This window comes from Brachyistius frenatus, unplaced genomic scaffold (assembly GCF_029030835.1).
Source record: "Brachyistius frenatus isolate BFR_SWC_R1_liver_20210118 unplaced genomic scaffold, ASM2903083v1 Contig_171, whole genome shotgun sequence".
Classification (NCBI taxonomy): Eukaryota; Metazoa; Chordata; class Actinopteri; family Embiotocidae; genus Brachyistius; species Brachyistius frenatus.
The window spans coordinates 475958-496111 of record NW_027210770.1 but is presented as its reverse complement, the minus strand read 5'-3'; the positions used below and the strand labels follow the sequence as shown (position 1 = coordinate 496111).

Here is a 20154-nt window from a genome sequence, read left to right as displayed (position 1 = left end):
CCTTTTACATAATTTCACTTTAAAAGTCGGTCAGCGAAATCTACAAGAACAATATATTAAAAACAAATCATACACTGAGTTGTAGTTTTACTCAAAGCTCATATCTGTGTATACAACTCAGATCCTGGTTTCCGTCTACCGCCGGGCTGACGTCACACTCCGCTCCGCCAGGGGGCGCAGCAGCGGGAAAACAGGAGGAGCCAGAAGGAGGAGAATCAGCAGCTAACCGAGCGGTCCCCGGTGAAACACACGCAGGTACCCGCTGTCTGCTGTCACTCTCCGTGTTTAACTTCCACCCTGATTCAGGACTTGCCCGGAGCTCCTGATACCGCAGAGATGAAGCCAGCTTAGCCGCACAGCTACCTGTATATGCTTGCTGGAGCAGCGGGTCGGAGCCATGTTGTGCTGCTGTCATTGAAAATAAGTCACAGAAAGCCACGAAGAAGAAGTGTTGTTTGTCTGTGATTTCACATTTGGGTCGAAGAGCTGCTGGTGAGTCTTCATTATCCTCCGAGTCTCAAACCGCCTGACAGGCAGGTCGGAGGTCAGATAACCCGGCAGGTACCGACCGGTTTAATACCGAGTTGATTAGTAGATAGTGTGAAGGAGACAGAATACAGCTCAGGACGGTTCCCCTGATGTTGTGCTGCTTCTGAAGTTTGACTGAATGACGTGTGCTGACAGGTAGATCACGTGAATGCTCTGGCGTGCAGATGGACCGTCTGTGGAGCTCGTGATTCCTCCCCACCTGCTGGATGTCTGTGGCCGCCCTGCTGCGCTGCTGCGCCAGGTAACCTGCTGAGTGATGAGACAGAAGAGGAGTTCTCAGAAAACTGTCCGGCAGTCCCTCTCTGTCCTCCCTGTCCTCTCTGTCCTCCCTGTCCTCTCTGTCCCTGAACAACCAAGTAATAAATACACAGAGACATCAAAGTAAATCCTAATTAGTTTAAAGAAAGTTCATATTTGACAGATTTCAGAGACTGAAGATAAAGAAAACATATTCTTCAACTGAGGAATCAAACTTTTAAACTTATTGACCTCTGATCAATATTTTGTGTAAAACCTTCCAGCAGTCTCAGACTGCATGTTTCAGCTCCTTACATGTTTGATAGGATTCAGATCTCACAGAAGGACACTTCATAACAGTCCAATGTTTGGTTCTGATCCGTTCTGGCTGCTTTCAGCTGTGTGAGACCGAGACCGAGCTTTGTAACACTGGGCAGCACGTTTGGCTGCAGAGTTCCTCGATAGTCTTCAGGTTTCATTGAACTGCGCAGATTCAAGGTTCCCTGTGTCAGATGCAGCAAACAGAACCGGAACCAGAACCGAAACACGCTGCACACCGACACCTTGTGTCTGCATTGAGCAGCAGAAAATACAATTGGTAGCAGCAAAACAGACGAAATGTTGATTTTAAAGCAATAAATGAATGATCAATAACCAAAAGGATCATTACTCAGAGGACTTAGTGCGACGGTTTCTGAGTGAGCAGTCGTTTCCTCCACCTCCTCATCTCTGGTGTTTGTCTCTGCAGGCTGCACAGGAAACATGTGGCTGCACATGTTGTCCAGCAGAGGGCGCTGTCAGGGGCAGAGACTGTCAATGCACTCAGACCATTCTACTTTGCTGTCCATCCGGACTTCTTCGGTCAACATCCCCGAGAGAGGGTACGTCTCTAATCTGGAAACCATATCACAGTGCAAATAGATGCTGACACGTGTCAGGTCTCAGCCAATCAGACACGTCGGAGTCCACCAATCACACAACCATCATACCTAACACTGCTCGACTAACAGCTTAGCACACAGTATCACTTTAATACATGAATGATATAATATGAAATATATTGTGACATATGATATGATACGTATCATATTATGATACGATGTGAAATGTTATGATATATCATGATATGAGAAACATGATATGAGCTATGATGTGAAATGATATGACAGGATGTGATATGATATATGATGTGATGTGATATGATATGATACAATGTGATATGTCATGACATGATTAGATACAACATAATGAGCCATGATATGATATGACATGACCCGATATGATATGATAGGATAGGATATGATGTGATGTGAAATGATGATATATGACATGACATATGATATGATATGAAATGCTGCTTGTTATACTGGGACCACTGTGTTACAGGAGGTAAATGAGAACTCCTTGAAGAGGCTGAACGGTTACCTGGAGAACCTGCAGAAGCCCAGTTCACGCTCAGCTCAGCCGATGGAGCTCACCTTTTATGTGAGGGACACCAAGGACACCAGTGATCATCCAGACCTGCTCAGCTCAGGTACAGGTTATGTTCTTATTGACCCGCTGAGCTTAGATCAGGTCCAGTTTCTGTTCTTATTGCTCGTACTGCTACTGAGTTCTGGTGGGCAGTTCTTGGAGATGTGAACCCTCCGGCTGGTTCTCAGGGTTCCGCTCAGTGAGCTTCACCCTGCAGACGAACGATGTCCTGAGCACGGTGATGAACGTGTTGACGTCCTGCAGCCTGCCTGTGGAGCACATGAAGGGACTGAAGACGAGTGCTGAGACGTCCAGACGTCACCCCGAGGCCGGGCTGCCTTTTTACAGACCCATCAAGTGGGATAAAAGCTACTACACGTTCACTGGCTTCAGAGACCCCGAGCAGGAGCTGCAGCAGGCCCAGAGGGTGGAGCCTATTCTCAGGTAGGGATCACCTGAGCCCAATGTTAGTGGTGTACGTGTGAAGGGTTGTCTACGTGTGAAGGGTTGTGTACATGTGAAGGGTTGTGTACATGTGAAGGGTTGTCTACGTGTGAAGGGTTGTGTACATGTGAAGGGTTGTCTACAAGTTAAGGGTTGTGTACATGTGAAGGGTTGTCTATAAGTTAAGGGTTGTCTACATGTGAAAGGTTGTGTACATGTGAAGGGTTGTCTACATGTGAAAGGTTGTGTACATGTGAAAGGTTGTGTACATGTGAAGGGTTGTCTACAAGTGAAAGGTTGTGTACATGTGAAGGGTTGTCTACAAGTTAAGGGTTGTGTACATGTGAAAGGTTGTGTACATGTGAAGGGTTGTCTACATGTGAAAGGTTGTGTACATGTGAAGGGTTGTCTATAAGTTAAGGGTTGTCTACATGTGAAAGGTTGTGTACATGTGAAGGGTTGTCTACATGTGAAGGGTTGTCTACGTGTGAAGGGTTGTGTACATGTGAAGGGTTGTCTACAAGTGAAAGGTTGTGTACATGTGAAGGGTTGTCTATAAGTTAAGGGTTGTCTACATGTGAAAGGTTGTGTACATGTGAAGGGTTGTCTACATGTGAAAGGTTGTGTACATGTGAAAGGTTGTGTACATGTGAAGGGTTGTCTACAAGTGAAAGGTTGTGTACATGTGAAGGGTTGTCTACAAGTTAAGGGTTGTGTACATGTGAAAGGTTGTGTACATGTGAAGGGTTGTCTACATGTGAAAGGTTGTGTACATGTGAAGGGTTGTCTATAAGTTAAGGGTTGTCTACATGTGAAAGGTTGTGTACATGTGAAGGGTTGTGTACATGTGAAGGGTTGTCCAAATGTGAAGGGTTGTGTACATGTGAAGGGTTGTCTACATGTGAAGGGTTGTGTACATGTAAAGGGTTGTCTACATGTGAAGAGCTGTCTACATGTGAAGGGTTGTGTACAAGTTAAGGGTTGTGTACATTTGAAGGGTTATCTACATGTGAAGGGTTGTGTACATGTGAAGGGTTGTGTACATGTGAAGGGTTATCTACATGTGAAGGGTTGTGTACATGTGAAGGGTTGTGTACATGTGAAGGGTTGTGTACATTTGAAGGGTTATCTACATGTGAAGGGTTATCTACATGTGAAGGGTTGTGTACATGTGAAGGGTTGTGTACATGTGAAGGGTTGTGTACATTTGAAGGGTTATCTACATGTGAAGGGTTATCTACATGTGAAGGGTTGTGTACATGTGAAGGGTTGTGTACATTTGAAGGGTTATCTACATGTGAAGGGTTGTGTACATGTTAGGTTAGGTAGTTAATTTATTAATCCCCGAGGGAAATTTGTTTCGCTACAGCAGCATACAGAAGCAATAAGATAATAATAGAACAATAGAAAAGCAATAAAATAGCAGTAAAATAGCAGTAAAAATATAAATATAAAATGCACAGTATATACAGTACAGTATATATCTATATATATTATATACAAACAACCAAGAAACACAGTCAACAGTATCATTGTTATGTGATGTATTTTGCCAGAGGTGAGTTATTGTACAGTCACATGTGAAGGGTTGTGTACATGTGAAGGGTTGTGTACCTGTGAAGGGTTATCTACATGTGAAGGGTTGTGTACATGTGAAGGGTTGTGTACATGTGAAGGGTTATCTACATGTGAAGGGTTGTGTACATGTGAAGGGTTGTGTACATGTGAAGGGTTATCTACATGTGAAGGGTTGTGTACATGTGAAGGGTTGTGTACATGTGAAGGGTTATCTACATGTGAAGGGTTGTGTACATGTGAAGGGTTGTGTACATGTGAAGGGTTATCTACATGTGAAGGGTTGTGTACATGTGAAGGGTTGTGTACATGTGAAGGGTTATCTACATGTGAAGGGTTGTGTACATGTGAAGGGTTGTGTACATGTGAAGGGTTATCTACATGTGAAGGGTTGTGTACATGTGAAGGGTTGTGTACATGTGAAGGGTTATCTACATGTGAAGGGTTATCTACATGTGAAGGGTTGTGTACATGTGAAGGGTTGTGTACATGTGAAGGGTTATCTACATGTGAAGGGTTGTGTACATGTGAAGGGTTGTGTACATGTGAAGGGTTATCTACATGTGAAGGGTTGTGTACATGTGAAGGGTTGTGTACATGTGAAGGGTTATCTACATGTGAAGGGTTGTGTACATGTGAAGGGTTATCTACATGTGAAGGGTTATCTACATGTGAAGGGTTGTGTACATGTGAAGGGTTATCTACATGTGAAGGGTTGTGTACATGTGAAGGGTTGTGTACATGTGAAGGGTTATCTACATGTGAAGGGTTATCTACATGTGAAGGGTTGTGTACATGTGAAGGGTTGTGTACATGTGAAGGGTTATCTACATGTGAAGGGTTGTGTACATGTGAAGGGTTGTGTACATGTGAAGGGTTATCTACATGTGAAGGGTTGTGTACATGTGAAGGGTTATCTACATGTGAAGGGTTGTGTACATGTGAAGGGTTGTGTACATGTGAAGGGTTATCTACATGTGAAGGGTTGTGTACATGTGAAGGGTTATCTACATGTGAAGGGTTGTGTACATGTGAAGGGTTATCTACATGTGAAGGGTTGTGTACATGTGAAGGGTTATCTACATGTGAAGGGTTGTGTACATGTGAAGGGTTATCTACATGTGAAGGGTTGTGTACATGTGAAGGGTTATCTACATGTGAAGGGTTGTGTACATGTGAAGGGTTGTGTACATGTGAAGGGTTGTGTTAACGGATCACATTGTGTTCTCTTCGTCAGCTTGTGGCTGAGAAACAACGAGACCGAGGCGACGAAGAAGCACAGCGCAAGTCTTCCTCGGAGAGAAGAGCTGAACAGGCTGAAGAAGGAGCTGTGTGACACGTTTCACCTGGCTGACATCAGGTACACTCAGTGCTGCTCACCTCCTCTACAGGTCGTAGGTAGGAAGTAGGAGCAGTCAGCAGGTTCCTGTCATCGTCCTTCTTTTAGTAAACTATGAAGTACTAAGAAGCTTTGAGCATGTGATGATGATGATGATGATGATGATGATGATGATGATGATGATGATGACGACGATGGTGCCATCATCGTGTGGTGCAGGTGGCAGCGCAGCTGGGGCGTGGCCCACAGGTGCTGCCAGCTGCAGAGTCTGAGCCGACTGTACCAGCAGAACCCCGAGGCCCTGATCCACCTGCAAGGTACCGACTGTGTCCACGCTGCTGTTAGACATGTCCTCACTCTGACCCTGTGACATCACAGAGGAGGACCCGCCTCCTCATTCACACTGTGGCACCCCCCAATCCCTCCCTTTAGGACACACTGTTGTCTTCGCTGACCAGTCGGGGATGAACGCCTCTGGACACGTCATGCTAGGAACCATGGACGTCCATCACCAGTGGACCAAAGTAATGCAGTAATGTAATGTCTCCTACTGTCTCATGCTGTCTCATACTGTCTTCTCCTGTCTCATACTGTCTCCTGCTGTCTCCCACTGTCTCCCGCTGTCTCCTAGTGTCTCCTCCTGTCTCCTACTGTCTCATACTGTCTCCTACGGTCTTCTACTGTCTTATGCTGTCTCCTAGTGTCTCATACTGTCTCATGCTGTCTCCGTGTCCCTCTGTGCCTCCTGACTCTCTGTCTTTGTCCTGCAGCTCTTCGAGCAGCTGCCCAGCTTCCGGCGGCTGCAGCAGCAGACGGACTGGCTGAAGGAGCGGATCAGTGTCCTGCTGGGTGGGACTCAGGTGGTCCACATGGAGCGGCTCGGCCCGGTTCAGCCCATCGAGGAGCACTACGGCACCCTCAGCACTTTCCACAAGAACCTGCTGTCACGACGCCTCTGGCTGCACCCGAGGAGCCTACAGGGCCTCACCATGCTGCTGGAGAAGTACACAGACACACACACAGACACACACAGACACACTCACAGACTCACAGACTCTCACACACACACACACACACACACACACACACACACACACACACACACACACACACACACACACACACACACACACACACACACACACACTCACACACACACTCACACACACTCACACACACACACACACACACACACACACACACACACACACACACACACACACACACACACACAGACTCACACACACACACACACAGACACACTCACACACACACACCTCACACACACATACACGTGCTCGCATGCACACACACACACACTCTCACGCACACACACGCTCATACACACAGACATACACACACTCACACACACACACACACACACACACACACACACACACACACACACACACACACAGTTGTATTATAACCTGCTGTTTGTGTTTCTTAGCGACCGCTCTAACCCCAGCCTCCATGAGATGGGACACTTCATCATCCCCACCAACTGTGACCCCCCCAAGCTGCAGGTGTTCCTGCAGAGCCACGCCCCCGAGGCCAGACAGCGCGCCCAGCGCAGGAAGCAGTGAGTCCAACACACTCAGACCTCCTGCAGCTCTCAGTGGGTTTGTGTCACCTGGAAACACACATAGGAAAATACAACACATGTTGGTGCTCGGTGCAGCAGGACGTGTCCGGTTTGACCCTCAGTGTGCCGACACAACTTACCATCTAAACAAAACATGTAATCTCAGTGTTCATATTGTGGAGCAATTCACTTTTAAATATAGAAACTTTTTGTTAGTGTGATCTGTTTCCATGGCAACACATGAGGTATGACTAACAACTGGAAAACAATCAGTCATGTCAGTAGACTGTTATGTAATGTTTACTACTCCAGGAAGTAGTCCGACCCTTAGAAACCACATAGCAACAGAGAGGATTTCTAGTCTCCAACTGAATAAATACAGAAACACTAAACTGCTCAGCTAGCTCAGTCTGGTTGGAACAAAGATATCTGATGAACGAAGATATCTGATGAACAAAGATATCTGATGAACAAAGATATCTGATGAACAAAGATATCTGATGAACTAAGATATCTGCGACCAAAAAGGACCAAAAGAGACCCGACTTCACCAAGTAAACTACTAAAACTATTATTAGTTATTATTATTATTATTATTATTTTTTTTTTGTTGGTTTTTTTTGTTTTGTTTTATTGATTATTATCTGAAATTCGATTCTAATTATATATTCCCAAAGTGGAGGCGGAATGATATTTCTACTGATGAGCTGGGAGTGTTGTCATGGTGATTTGGTCCAAATGTTCAGTCAACCAATCAGATCTCTGGGTCAGAACTACTTGTTAATACAGAACAAATGTTCAGAGGCAGAATGAAGGTGACAGCAGTGTTCATGTCTCATCTTCAGTGCAGTTTGATGTTTGCTGCTCATCATCAGACCGCCCCCTTCCCTCCCCCCTCAGGCTGCAGGCAGAGGAGGACGCCGTGGTGCAGCTGTGTCTCCAGACTCTGTCCCTGAGGAGTCTGTCCAAGGAGCCCAGCGTCAGCTCCTCCCAGATGGTCCTGTGCTGCAGGCGGCTGCTGGAGCAGCGCTCCCCCCTCCTGCAGGGCCTCCACCTCTGCGTCTCCCACTTCTACTCTGTCATGCAGGATGGGGACCTGTGTGTCCCCTGGGACTGGAAGAGCTGAGCTGCAGGACGCCAGAGTCCAGGAGGAGACGTGTTCGTAGCGGATCGGAGTTCAGGCAGCAGATGGACGTAGCGGGTTCACTGTCTGAGGTCAGGAGGTCCACCGGACTCCATGTCTGTAGTTCTGAGGTCACACTGACCTGTTTGGGCTCGGCCAATCAGAAGCACTTTATCCTCCTGCTGAAGGAGACAAATCTACTTCTTACAGATGTTCTTTAAAATCGGAGCTCTCAAACACAACCTTCGTGGAGCCGCTCTCAGCTGGTCACATGACTGACATGGACTGATGTGGAGGCTGGGGGTGAATGAAACGCTGACCTCTGGAAGAACAGTTCTTTAAAGCGACGGGAACATGAGGCGACAGGTTCTGCGGGGTTCTGATCCAGGTTCAGTCTGTGTGTGTGTGATGAGTTGCTTCTCTTATTATTTCACAGTCCAGAGTGGTTCTAGTTCTGGTTCTGGTCTTCATGCCGTGAAACTGGGTCCATCTGACCTGATGATGGTTTAATTTTGACTCAGTTCTTGTGACGTCTGTTAACGTGAGGCAGAAACGGACCGTGGGACTGGTTCTGACTCGACTCTCAGGGATGTGAGTCGAGTCAGAACTCTTGAGTCCAGTTCATGTCGGTTCACTTCCTACAAGCTGTTTGTGAAAACTTTTTAATAACAAATGTCACAAGTTAATATATGAAATGAAATTATATTGAATCTAATCTGCAACAGGTCGACTCGCCTGAGGCAGGTGTCGTGTGTGTGTGTGTGTGTGTGTGTGTGTGTGTGTGTGTGTGTGTGTGTGTGTGTGTGTGTGTGTGTGTGTGTGTGTGGGTGTGTGTGCGTGTGGGTGTGTGTGTGTGTGTACACCTGAGTCTCAGGTACACTGAGGGGAAAGCAAGATTTGGGGCTAAAGGTCAAAGATCACTGTGACCTTACATAACTCCAGAATTCAAACACTAATTATTACTAAACATGTAAAGGGAGCAAATGATGATATTTTTAAATCCAAAAGGTCAAAGGGCTTCAGTGTGCCATAAAAACATGAACACAGAAACACACAAATATGAAGATGACATCTGTGTGATGAAGAAAGGATGACATCATGTTCAGAAACCAGGAGACGGTCTCTGTGTCCAGGGAGCTCGATGTCCCAGCATGCAGCAGTAGCAACGGTCAGCTCACTGTTTGCTGTGTTTACCAGGTGACCGGGAGGACTACAGGGTTCGGAGTCCAGAAGAGAAGGCGTGGTTTCAGTTGACCGCTGTTAATGTGAAGAAGGGACTGTGACGCTCGCTGCTGTGAGCAGTGCATTCTGGGAGAGTCTGACTTGCTCCCACAGCACCGAGGCCCTCAGCCCTCCAGGGGCCCGGTTCTCCTGTACTCATCGCCGTTTGACTCATTTCATTGTTGATTTTATTTTTTATTTTCTGGGGCACAAAGCTAGTTTAAAATGTACGTGAACACTGTTGTCATAGCAACAGGTCCAGGTTCATTCGCAGTTATCTGGACTGATCGGTGTCAGTGCTCAGAGTCACTGTGATGTCATGATGGGACATGTATGAACTGTACTTGAATAAATGAGGCAGATGTTCTCTGATAAATCTGGTCAGATGTTTTTAGTATGATGTGGGCAGATGTTTGGATTCTGCTTATTAACTGTGCAGCTGCAATAAAACATGTCGCATGTAGACAGACGGATGGCAGGAGAACAGACGCTTCAGTCAGTTTACGGTCTCTGTCTGTATATCTCTGCGTGTGTCTCTGTGTCTGGACGTCTCCATCTCAGAGGATCGCAGACATCTGTCATCTCTTCACCACCAGTGATGCCACCTGTGAAGAACAGGCTCCGCCCCCTCATTAAATATTATGACAGTGATGGTGTCAACTATTATTTTCAGGAGGAGCATCAACTGAAACAAGAACACAGATTTTATGATCGTGCATCTTTCTTGACTTTTCTTTTTCCAGGTGTCTTTGCAGCTGAAGCTGATCTCTTGCTCGCTCACACACACACACACACACACACACACACACACACACACACACACGCTCCACCGGTGGATCAGTAAAGACTTCCACTCTGAATACAGTAAATAAAACAGATCTTTATTGTATGAGGCGACACAGACTCCTCCGTCACATGGAAATAAAAAGCTGCTGGAGCTCCTCTTCCTCATCAGTTCATTCAGCTCCTGATGCTGACAGGAAGCAGCTCATAAATATCAGAGGGATGGGGGAGGCAGAGGGGGATCATTTACGCTGCACCTGTGTGAAGGGTGAGGGCAGCTGGATGGGCTGCACAGGCTGGAAGGGCTGGAGGGGCTGGAGGGGCTTCTTACGGGAGTCTGGGGAGACCCTCTGGACCGGGGGGGGCAGCAGCTGGTTCCGTTTGATGATCTGCAGGGCCAGCTGGGTGTTTCCTGTGGACAAGGACACAGATCAGGTACATCTCTCTGACCTGTCACACCTCACAGGTCAGAGGCTTAGTGGAGGACGACCAACATTCAGCAGGCTTCAGTGTGGACCAATCAGCATCCAGCAGTGATGTCATCGTTGGTTTGTGAACGTTATGAATCCTCCAGTTCAGATTCTGTCCGTCACCATCTTTGCTAGTTCGGAGCGGTTTGGAGCAGGAAGTGACCATATTTGGACGAGCTGGGGGAGGAGCCAGCGGTGGATCTGACTGATCTGATTGGAAACCTGACGATACTACGTCCCGCCCACCGACAGCTGTAACCTGACTGCACCACAGGCCTGTCAATTAAACAGACACGCCCCCAAAAACAGGTCTTTTTGAATCTTCTTTTCTAATGAATGAGGGATTATTTTCAGATGGACCTCCAGAAAACTAAGAAGAAGGAGTGACTTTAGCTAACAACACCGAGATAACTGATGGACACATTTTATTCACTTTGGATTTGATGAGAGAAGTTGAATGGGAGTCTATGGAGCCGGAGGCTTTTTGGAGCCGACCTCTAGTGGCACTCGCTGGTATTGCAGCTTAAGACACTTCTGCATCGGCCTCAATTTTCAGACCCGGAAGCTACGAACACTTTTATAAACAGCGTATTGTGCAGATAGACTGAGGTCTCACCGTTCTGCAGCTCCAGATAGACTCCCAGCAGGATGGCCTCCGGTGGAATCTCCTTGGTGTTCACCATCGATGCAGCCTGATGGAGACGACACAAACCAGAGGGGTGACCTCCAAATGATTCAGCTGTAGCATGTTAGCAGGGTTCAAGTAGCATTGACATTTTCCAAAACATACTAAGCTCAAAACTGAGGGTTCACAACAAACTGTGTCATCACAGTGCTGTACATGGTTCACATGCAATAGCAGCCGTCACTGAACCTACTGATCCACCTGCGTATGTATAATCATTTTGGTGGACACGACTGATCGGGACATTTTTGGAGTGAAAATACGTGAGTGTTAAATTTCCAATGCTCTCACCTGTCCTTCAAATCACCCTGCACCTGTCTCACATCTGTCCACCCATTACTGTTTACATCATTACAGACTAAACACATCAGAAATTCAATGATTTTAAGGAGCTCAAATACGTAATATGAATAACACAAGAAAGAACACCCTAGAATACCTGATACATATTCAAATGTACGATAGAAACCGAACGTTACAACAGTGTAAAAATGTTGGTGCAGTGAGGAGGTTTATAGAGCCACCCGGAGGTTTCCATGGTTACCTGATGCAGGCACTTGCGGGCCTTGTCGTACTCGCTCCTCAGACAGTAAGCGCTGCCCAGGTTGAAGAGCATCATGGCCCGAGCTGAGGTCACACTGCTGGGATAACACAGGGGGGTCTGCTTCCCTGCTGCGTGCGCACACACACACACACACACAACAATGTTACAGTCAGTTCTCCTTGAGTGAGGGGGTGTGTGTGTGTGTGTGTGTGTGTGTGTGTCTGTCTTTGTGTCTTTGTCTGTGTGTGTCTGTGGTTCAGACTCACAGGACTCCACTGGTTCGTCTCCTTTGTCGGATCCTGTTGATGAAAAACAAACAGCTGTTAGTGAACCCGACCAGAGCTCCAGTTCTGCTGAGTCAGGGGAACGGTATCGGACCTTGGTCCTGCTCGCTGGTCAGAACTCCCATCGACACGTCGCTGACGTTCTCCGGGTTGAGGTGACCGATGGCGTCAGAGATCCGGTCCAATGAGATGAGGGCTTCAGCAGCGTACAGGTGACCCAGGAACCTGAACACAGAGGAGGAGACGATCAGCGGGGAGGAAGAGTCTGCTCTTCATCCTCTGAGGAGAGAGGATGAGTCTGTCAGACAGAACCGGGTCCAGAACTTACTTGAGGGATCCAGACACCTTTGTTTGATGCAGCAGTTTCTCAGCGTGGTTCAGAGCCATCAGGTTGTCTCCCAGTGCCAACGCCACGTACGCACTGCATGCCAGGATGGAGCACCTGCACACGCAGAGGTCAAAGGTCCACAGGTCGTCTAACGAGGCTGGACGGTGACGAGGAGACGAAGGAGGAGGTTCTTACCTGAGGTTCTCTACCTCCTGCTTCCTGAGAGGAGACGACGGAGCTGCTGACAGGAACTTATCGGCCTCCTGACCTTTCCCACTGAAACACAACCGCAGCATTAATCAGAGCGCCGATCACACAGTGAGCCCGCCGACCTGCCGAGTCGCAGCTCGGTGCGATGACACATGCAGGAGTTAGTTTTCATTCGGTGTCTGACCTGCAGGCGTCGCTGTTCTCGCTTCCGCTCTCCATGCTGCCCGACTGGCTGGAGCTCTTGGAGCCGTTCTCCGTCTTGGAGTCCGTCTGCTGGTGTTCAGGCAGCAGCAGCAGAGCGTTCCTCAGGCAGATCGCTGCGAACTCCATGCTGGCGACCGGGATGGCGGCTGATTGGCCCTCGCTGCGGGAACACAACGGAACATGACGGAACATGACGGAACATGGAAACGAGCTTCTCCTCAGACATCAGTGACAATGGAGGGAATGCGTACGAAATGTTTCCGCTTGATTAAATGGTGACGTAAAAGAGACACAAGACAGTGTCACCCACTGCCACTGAGCTCTGCTGCCCCCTGCTGGTCACTACATGTCTGTATCAACGGTCCGGGTGTGTGCAGGTGACCCTCACCTGTAGATGGTGTTCTGTGCTGACTGGGACGCCAGGACAATCTTGCGATGGTAACCCTGGCCGACTATGGACTGGACGATACCTTTTTTACAGGGTAGACCTTTGGTCTCTTGCTCCGCCCCCTGGTGGCACAAACAGAGCATGACACGAGGTTTTGACTTCATGCGTTTACAGCTGCAGCAGAAGGAACCACAGACTGGACTGAAGACGGAGGGATGAAACACGTCTTTATGGTTTTCCTTCTTCCAGAACAAAATCCCGGTGCTCACAGTTTACGGAGTAAGGATACCTTTTTAAAAACAGAAACACTTCAACGCACCCCTTTGTTAGCGGAGATGCAGCACTCTGCCAGCCGCAGCCACAGCCGGGGGTTGGAGTGATAAACCTGCACGGCCTCCATCAGACACTCGAACGCTGCCAGAGGCCGGCCGATGTGCAACAGCTGAATGCCACAGTTATACAGCAGCTCGTAGCGCTTGTTGGCCAGCAGGGCACACATGGGAATACCTGTGAACTTTTTAGCTGCAGAGGAGGGAGCGACTGGTTACACATTAAACACACATGTGTTTCAATGAACAGACTCCTGTAGACTTTAAATGCTAACAGCAGGGACGCGGACTGCCTGAGAATGACGTATCACACTAATAGTCGCCGACAAAAGTTAAATAATAAGTTGAAGCCTATACGCACGAATCTACACAGCAAGGGGCACCTCTACAACACGTCTCTGCACAGCGCAGTTTTAACCTGCATTTATGGACGCAGCGATGAACTGTGTTCACGATGGAAGTGTTCCTGAGCCCATGCAGTGATTTCCACTGCAGAATCATATCTGTTTATAACAAATCTTTTAAATGATATTTTAAACCGTAGATGATGAGATCCACGAATTCTTTGTAATGTCCCGTTGTGGAACGTTATTCTTAGATCGTTGCAGCGTTGGTGCTGCAGACCGAGATGCATCTTTGCTGCGAGGTCGGACTGGAATCTGCTCTCCTCTATGAACAATCAAACTGCGGCGTCCTTTAAAGCCTACAGGAGCTACACGCTGCACTACATCAGTGAATTGTCAGCAGGTGAGTCGCGGCTCTCCGCCACCTACATTGACCGTTGCTGCCGTCTCCCAGCTGTGCGCACGTGTGGTCGTTCTCTTGCAGCGCCTTCTTGAAGTAGAAAATGCCTAGGTTATGTTTCCCCATTGCAAAGTGAATGCAGCCCAGATTGTTCCAGAACATACATCGAACACATTCACCTGAATGAAACAAGTCGAGGGGACGTGAGCAATCAATCAACACGGAAAAAAACAAACAATCATCAAATGTGTCCTGCTGCAAGTGGTTAAAGATGAGTGCGTGATGACGAAGCGCTCACCCGTCTTTATGGGACCGGGGTGCTCGGCGATGTTGGAACTGTTCAGCAGCTTCACTGCTTTCCGGTAGTTTCCTCTCAGATACTCAAAGTTACTCTTCAGGAAGAGTGAGGGCGCAGACTGATGGAGGGAAACAGGAGGCAGAGGTCAGAGGTCAGAGAGAGGCTAACAGTTTGTCAAGCTAACAGGAAATACAAAGACACAGAGGTTCAAAGATGAGGCTGTTTTCCTCAGACGTAGGCGGTTATCTAAGTTATGAAGACAAACTCTACGTGACTAATATTACAATATATTAGCTTCACATCCAACCAAACGTGAACTTCCACGACCTCTGACCTTTCTGTAAACGTCAGCAAGTATGTCACGACTCGTGAACTCGAGGCTGATAGGTCATTTAAGAGTTGTGACGTGGTGAATACGAGCACGTTTGAATGCAGCATAACATTTAGCATATAAAACCGTGGAGAGACGACTTTTTGTTGTGCTTTTGTTCAATGACGGTACATTTTTGTTTTCTCTGCGTTTCCCTGAATGTGCTGCAGATGTTGGATGAGACTGGGAGACCAGTGATGCTTGTAAAGACTTCACGTTTGACTTCTCAAAGTTTCAGACTTGTGAGCACCAGAGCTCAGAGTTACAGAGCTGCACTACGTCTCTTTAAGTGGCCCGAGTGACACTCAGGAGGCAGATGGTGGGCGAGAGGACATGTTGTGATGGAGGGACACTCATCGATGACATGCTGTGACATGCTCCGACAGAGACTCACGTTTCCTGCCGTGTTCATCACTGATTTGATCTCCCGCTTACAGGCCTTAGACGACTTCATCTGGATGTAGGCTCGCACTTTGTACTGGAGGAGAAATGGTAGGAACAAATCAACAGGGAGCAGACTGACAGAGGACCAATGAGCAGACAGAGAGCAGACAGAGGACCAATGAGCAGACAGAGAGCTGACAGAGGACCAATGAGCTGACAGAGGACCAATGAGCAGACAGAGCAGACTAACAGGTGTTACCTGGTGCATCTTGGATTTGGCTGCTTCGATCATGGCTGCGAACTCTGCCTTCTGGTTTGGACCTTCTTTGTTTGAGTTCTGAAACGAAGCGCAGCACGGAGCGGAGATTAAACATGTTCAGCGTGTGTTTGTCTCTGGAGGACGGCGGCGTGTGCAGCCTACCTCTCCTTTGCCGTTCTTGCCGCCTCCCTGCACGGAGAGCTTGTCGAGGACGGCTAGCAGGTGGAGCGCCTTCTCCGGCTGGAAGGTGAGCAGGTACAAGTCCACCAGCAGGAAGCAGACCGCCTGAGCAAACTTCTCTTCTAGGACAAATAACAGAGTGACTCCACGGCGGACTGAAGACACACACACACGTACACTCGTCAAACATGCAGACAGGCAACGTCACCTGACTGGAGTATCAACAGGTATATCTGCTGCAGAGGAGCAGGAACATTCAGGACGTACACGAGCAGCAACCAATCAGATTCTTGGTCCCTGCCCAGATCAATTCAGATTCAACAGGTGAAGCCTGAAAAGCTCAAATCTTTCCAAAGATCAGAGAGTCTGTGGTTGCCGCGTGTTTCCTGTTTGTGTATAAATGATCTGATGATCGACGTCAGCTGTCGACAAGAGGAAAGCAGCGCTACGTACCAAACGGCTCCAGGAACTGGTAGAGCTTCTCTCCGATGGAAATGGCCTCGGAGTACTGACGCATGTGATAGTGGATGATGGCCTGGTTGTAGTACAGCAGGCTGTTTTCTACGTCGTCCAAGCCATCCACGTCCTCTGCTGCCGAGTGGACCTGAAAGAGGAGGACAGCTCGCTGGGTTCAGTCCAGGAACGTCCCCAAGAGACAGAACTCAACGGGAGCGTCAGATCCACATGTCAGCTGTTACCTGGTTCTTCATGGCCACCAGAGTCTGCTTCAGGGTCTCCGTGGTGGTCTGACCGCTCTTATAAAAGTCCACCACCGCTCTGTTCATGGCGACCTTGTAGTCGTCCTTGTTGAGGTCCTGCAGCGCCTCCAGGTGCTTCAGAGACTCCTCGTACTTCGCAGCCTGTGAGGACACACGGGTCTGTTTTAATACCGCCGCTGTTCCTGCTCACATTAACATGACATGTTTCACCAATGAAAAAACAGACAGACCTCTGCATGAACACACGAGAGCCGCTTAAAACTTCAACAAAAAAAATCATTGGAGAACACCAACAGCTTTCTAACTGCTTCCAATAAACAGGCAGCAGGAGCTCAAATCTATGAATGTTCAGAGTCATAATCTTTCCACAGACAAACACGATGAATGAAGTTAGGCTGTGGAGGTTTGCAGGAGGATGATGAGGAAGAGGAGAGAACTTACAGAAAACGCCTCATAAGCGCTGGCTGCCACTTCTTTCTCCTGGTCCGTCATCCCGGGAGACAGAGAGCTGTCGTGTTTCGTCTCGTTTTGTTCTGATCAGGAGGAGAAAAAGTCAGAATTCATACACTCGACTCCAAACACACCGTGAAGTGTAACAAACACACCGTGAAGTGTAACAAACACACCGTGAAGTGTAACAAACACACCGTGAAGTGTAACAAACACACCGTGAAGTGTAACAAACACACCGTGCGGTACTTCTTTAAGAACACCTTCCTGACGCCGAGTCCGTTGCTCGGCCGGATCGAACCGAGACACCGAGCTCTGGGTCGGGTCGGTAGAACCGCGAGGACACGACGCGTCATTCAAAGCAGGCTGACTGCTGCCGGACGTTAAAAGAACAGAAGCTCGGGATATTTCTCACTCATCACCTGCAGGTAGCTGAATAAAACCAGTCGTCGTCCCCCCAGGGACCAGACAGATGTTGTGACCAGACAGCTGATCTGCTGCAGAAGATGAGGAGGAGTGCCAGCTGATTGGTGGAATCCAGGTCTGGACCTCTGGACCACCAGATGTCCATCAGGTTGGACATCTGTACCTAATAAACTGGTCACTGACTACACGTGACTGTAGTTGGCGGATCATTAAAACCCTGATGTTTCATACTCTTCAGTTCTGGTTGTTTATTGAATAACAACGTACAGATTTGCCTGGTGGTCCCTGCTAGCGTTAGCTGCTAGCCTCCCCGCGGACAGGTGTGTGCCTTCTTAAAGGTTAATTTCTTCTTCTCGGAGGATGACCGGAGCTCGTGAAGTAAACACTGCCCGACCACAGGTTGTGTCTTCGGTGTGTTTAGCCAGCAGGAGGACAGTTTAGCTTCAACATCCATCCTCACTCAGCTCACGTTACCCCGAGTGTGTTCGAGTCACACCCGGCTGCTTATAACGCGCATCCTCACCTGAGGACCAGCTGATCAGCCCCCCCCCCCCCCTCACATCATCAGTTATCGATCCGACACGTTCATCAGCTCGCTCCACGAGCCGTCTGTACCAGCTACCCAGTTAGCATTAGCTTCGCACTCACCTGTGTTTTCTGACATTTCCGGGGGCTGTTGGAGAGCAGGCCGCACACCTGTGACCGCAGGCAGGATGAGACCAGGTTAACTTCCGTTGTTCGGCGGAACAGACGTGGAAATGAAGAGTAAATATTTAATATCCCGGACTCCGCACTCAGGACGGCTAGCTCAAGTCTGATCCGCTCCAAACAGATTCTTCTTCGATGGCGGTGACAGTTGCAGAGCAGCGGGATATAACGCGGCAGCGCCCCCTGCGGACGGGAGCGGCACCGGAGGACGGCTTCACTCAGGTTAAAAGATCAAACCTCACACTGAGGAACATTTTCACACCTTTATTGTCACTTCTTCAACAATGGAACTTTCTGAAGTTATTCTGACCATAATAATTCTATGCTGTCGGCTCATATGATTTTAGATCATTTAATTAGGGCCCGAGCACCGAGAATCGGTGCGAAAGCCCTATTGTATTTCGTAAAGATGTTGGTTGTTAGTCGTTCTTACGTAAAGTGATTTGCCTTTTTGGAGGCTTTATCATATTCAAAAACTCATGAAAGTGGATAAATACGTTTTCGTCGATGTGTGTGCCTGTGAGAGGCGGCCATTTTGAGCATCTCGCCATGAAACTACGAGTTGCTTTAAATCTTATGTACATGTACTTATGTACATAGTGCCACTGTGGACACTCCTGGATCTCTCTTACCTGAACGGCATAGTTTGCCCCAAGGAGGAGAAAATTATATTGCCATGTCTGAAGATGAGAGTGACATTGGCATTGTAATAATGGGTACACCAATCACCAATTGATTTCCACCGAGTTATTTTGATCAGAGACACCAATAGGCAGATTCAATCAGCAAGTTGATTTATTCAGCAACTTCAGCATACATGATATCACGGAGAGCCCAACATCAACCAGAGGTCTCTCTGTTGGAGTCTGATCTGAGCACTCGATATTACATATTTTTATACAGGTAGGGCGGGACTTTTAGTCTCGGATGTTTCACAGGAGGAGTAACAAGTGCAGCTCGCGTGTGAGTTGTCACGTATCGAAACTTACTTCGTGTTCTCATGACCTTGGGCACACAGCTGTGTGCAGCACATCTTAATGCTGAGTTGACAGGGTTACATGTAGTATCATAATAGCATTTGATTAAAGACTGGATTAAACATATATATATATAAATGGGCATAGCATAAGCATAATCTACCACAATTTAAGCATAATCTACCACACCAGCCACTCTTATTTTTTCCACCATTTGTTAGGTTTTAGTTTGTTTTAATACAAAATTGTTTGGGCTGTTTTCTCTGTTTCATTTCTTTCCACTATGGCTGTGGTTGGGCTGTCAGGGAGAACAAAACGGTGGCAGTCTTCATGCATGTTTTGTTTGAGTTCTTTTAAATTTCAGCATATTGTAGTGCTGTGAAATAAGTTGTTTTAGCTCCAATTACTTTGTTTTGCAGTGGTGTTTATTTGTTGTATACCTTACTTACCACCAGTCTCCCTGACAGTGCAGTTTGGACCCACATTCTTTATTTCTTTGGTTGCTAATTTGTGATTAATTAGATTTCTTTTGTATTAAACATATTTATTTCAACCCCTTCATCTTTCCCTGTGTTTTAGTTGGATTATCCAGTCAACTGGAGATATGTTTTATTTTTCATAAAGTAATAAAGTTCACATTTTTGCCTACATCAGTCTCAAGTTCCAGTTTTTTCTGGCCACCTTGATATTATCATCTGGTCACACAGACCAGATTTCATGTCAGTATTTTAGATGAAATGTTTTCTGTGTGAAATATTTAAACCTGCTATTTAAACCACCACTCAACGTGATGTGAAGAATGTGTGGTTTGTTCACATTGTGAAAGTGTGCTCACACTGTGTTCACACTGGGAAGTAGAACGTGCATA

The 20154-nt window shown here is 47.5% G+C and overlaps 2 protein-coding genes across 8 annotated transcripts; one reads left to right on the top strand and one right to left on the bottom strand.

Moving 5' to 3' along the window:
* Positions 1-185: 185 nt before the first annotated feature.
* tcaim (T cell activation inhibitor, mitochondrial) lies at positions 186-10025 on the top strand. 5 transcript variants are annotated; one of them, XM_069717248.1, is made up of 11 exons: positions 186-255; positions 714-790; positions 1535-1667; positions 2173-2320; positions 2448-2703; positions 5516-5638; positions 5837-5934; positions 6050-6141; positions 6388-6620; positions 7068-7199; positions 8103-10025. In XM_069717248.1, exons 2-11 carry the CDS (start codon positions 756-758, stop codon positions 8326-8328), a joined length of 1476 nt encoding a protein of 491 aa, XP_069573349.1. In that variant the 5' UTR covers positions 186-255; positions 714-755; the 3' UTR covers positions 8329-10025. The 5 variants fall into 5 exon arrangements, with proteins under 5 accessions (XP_069573349.1, XP_069573347.1, XP_069573346.1 ...); XM_069717246.1 differs by having other exon boundaries at positions 206-492; XM_069717245.1 differs by having other exon boundaries at positions 206-492; positions 685-790.
* A 381-nt stretch (positions 10026-10406) lies between these two features.
* On the bottom strand, positions 10407-18432 carry cnot10 (CCR4-NOT transcription complex, subunit 10). Of its 3 annotated transcripts, none has more exons than XM_069717222.1 (19): positions 18250-18432; positions 17167-17258; positions 16705-16866; positions 16460-16610; positions 15989-16161; positions 15827-15904; positions 15578-15661; positions 14814-14931; positions 14545-14694; positions 13762-13964; positions 13443-13564; positions 13035-13214; positions 12836-12916; positions 12641-12754; positions 12407-12537; positions 12295-12327; positions 12029-12156; positions 11416-11491; positions 10407-10741 (listed from the first exon to the last, which is right to left on the bottom strand). In XM_069717222.1, exons 1-19 carry the CDS (start codon positions 18263-18265, stop codon positions 10572-10574), a joined length of 2262 nt encoding a protein of 753 aa, XP_069573323.1. In that variant the 5' UTR covers positions 18266-18432; the 3' UTR covers positions 10407-10571. The 3 variants fall into 3 exon arrangements, with proteins under 3 accessions (XP_069573323.1, XP_069573324.1, XP_069573325.1); XM_069717223.1 differs by having other exon boundaries at positions 12029-12153; XM_069717224.1 differs by having other exon boundaries at positions 15989-16125.
* Between the last annotated feature and the right edge of the window lie 1722 nt (positions 18433-20154).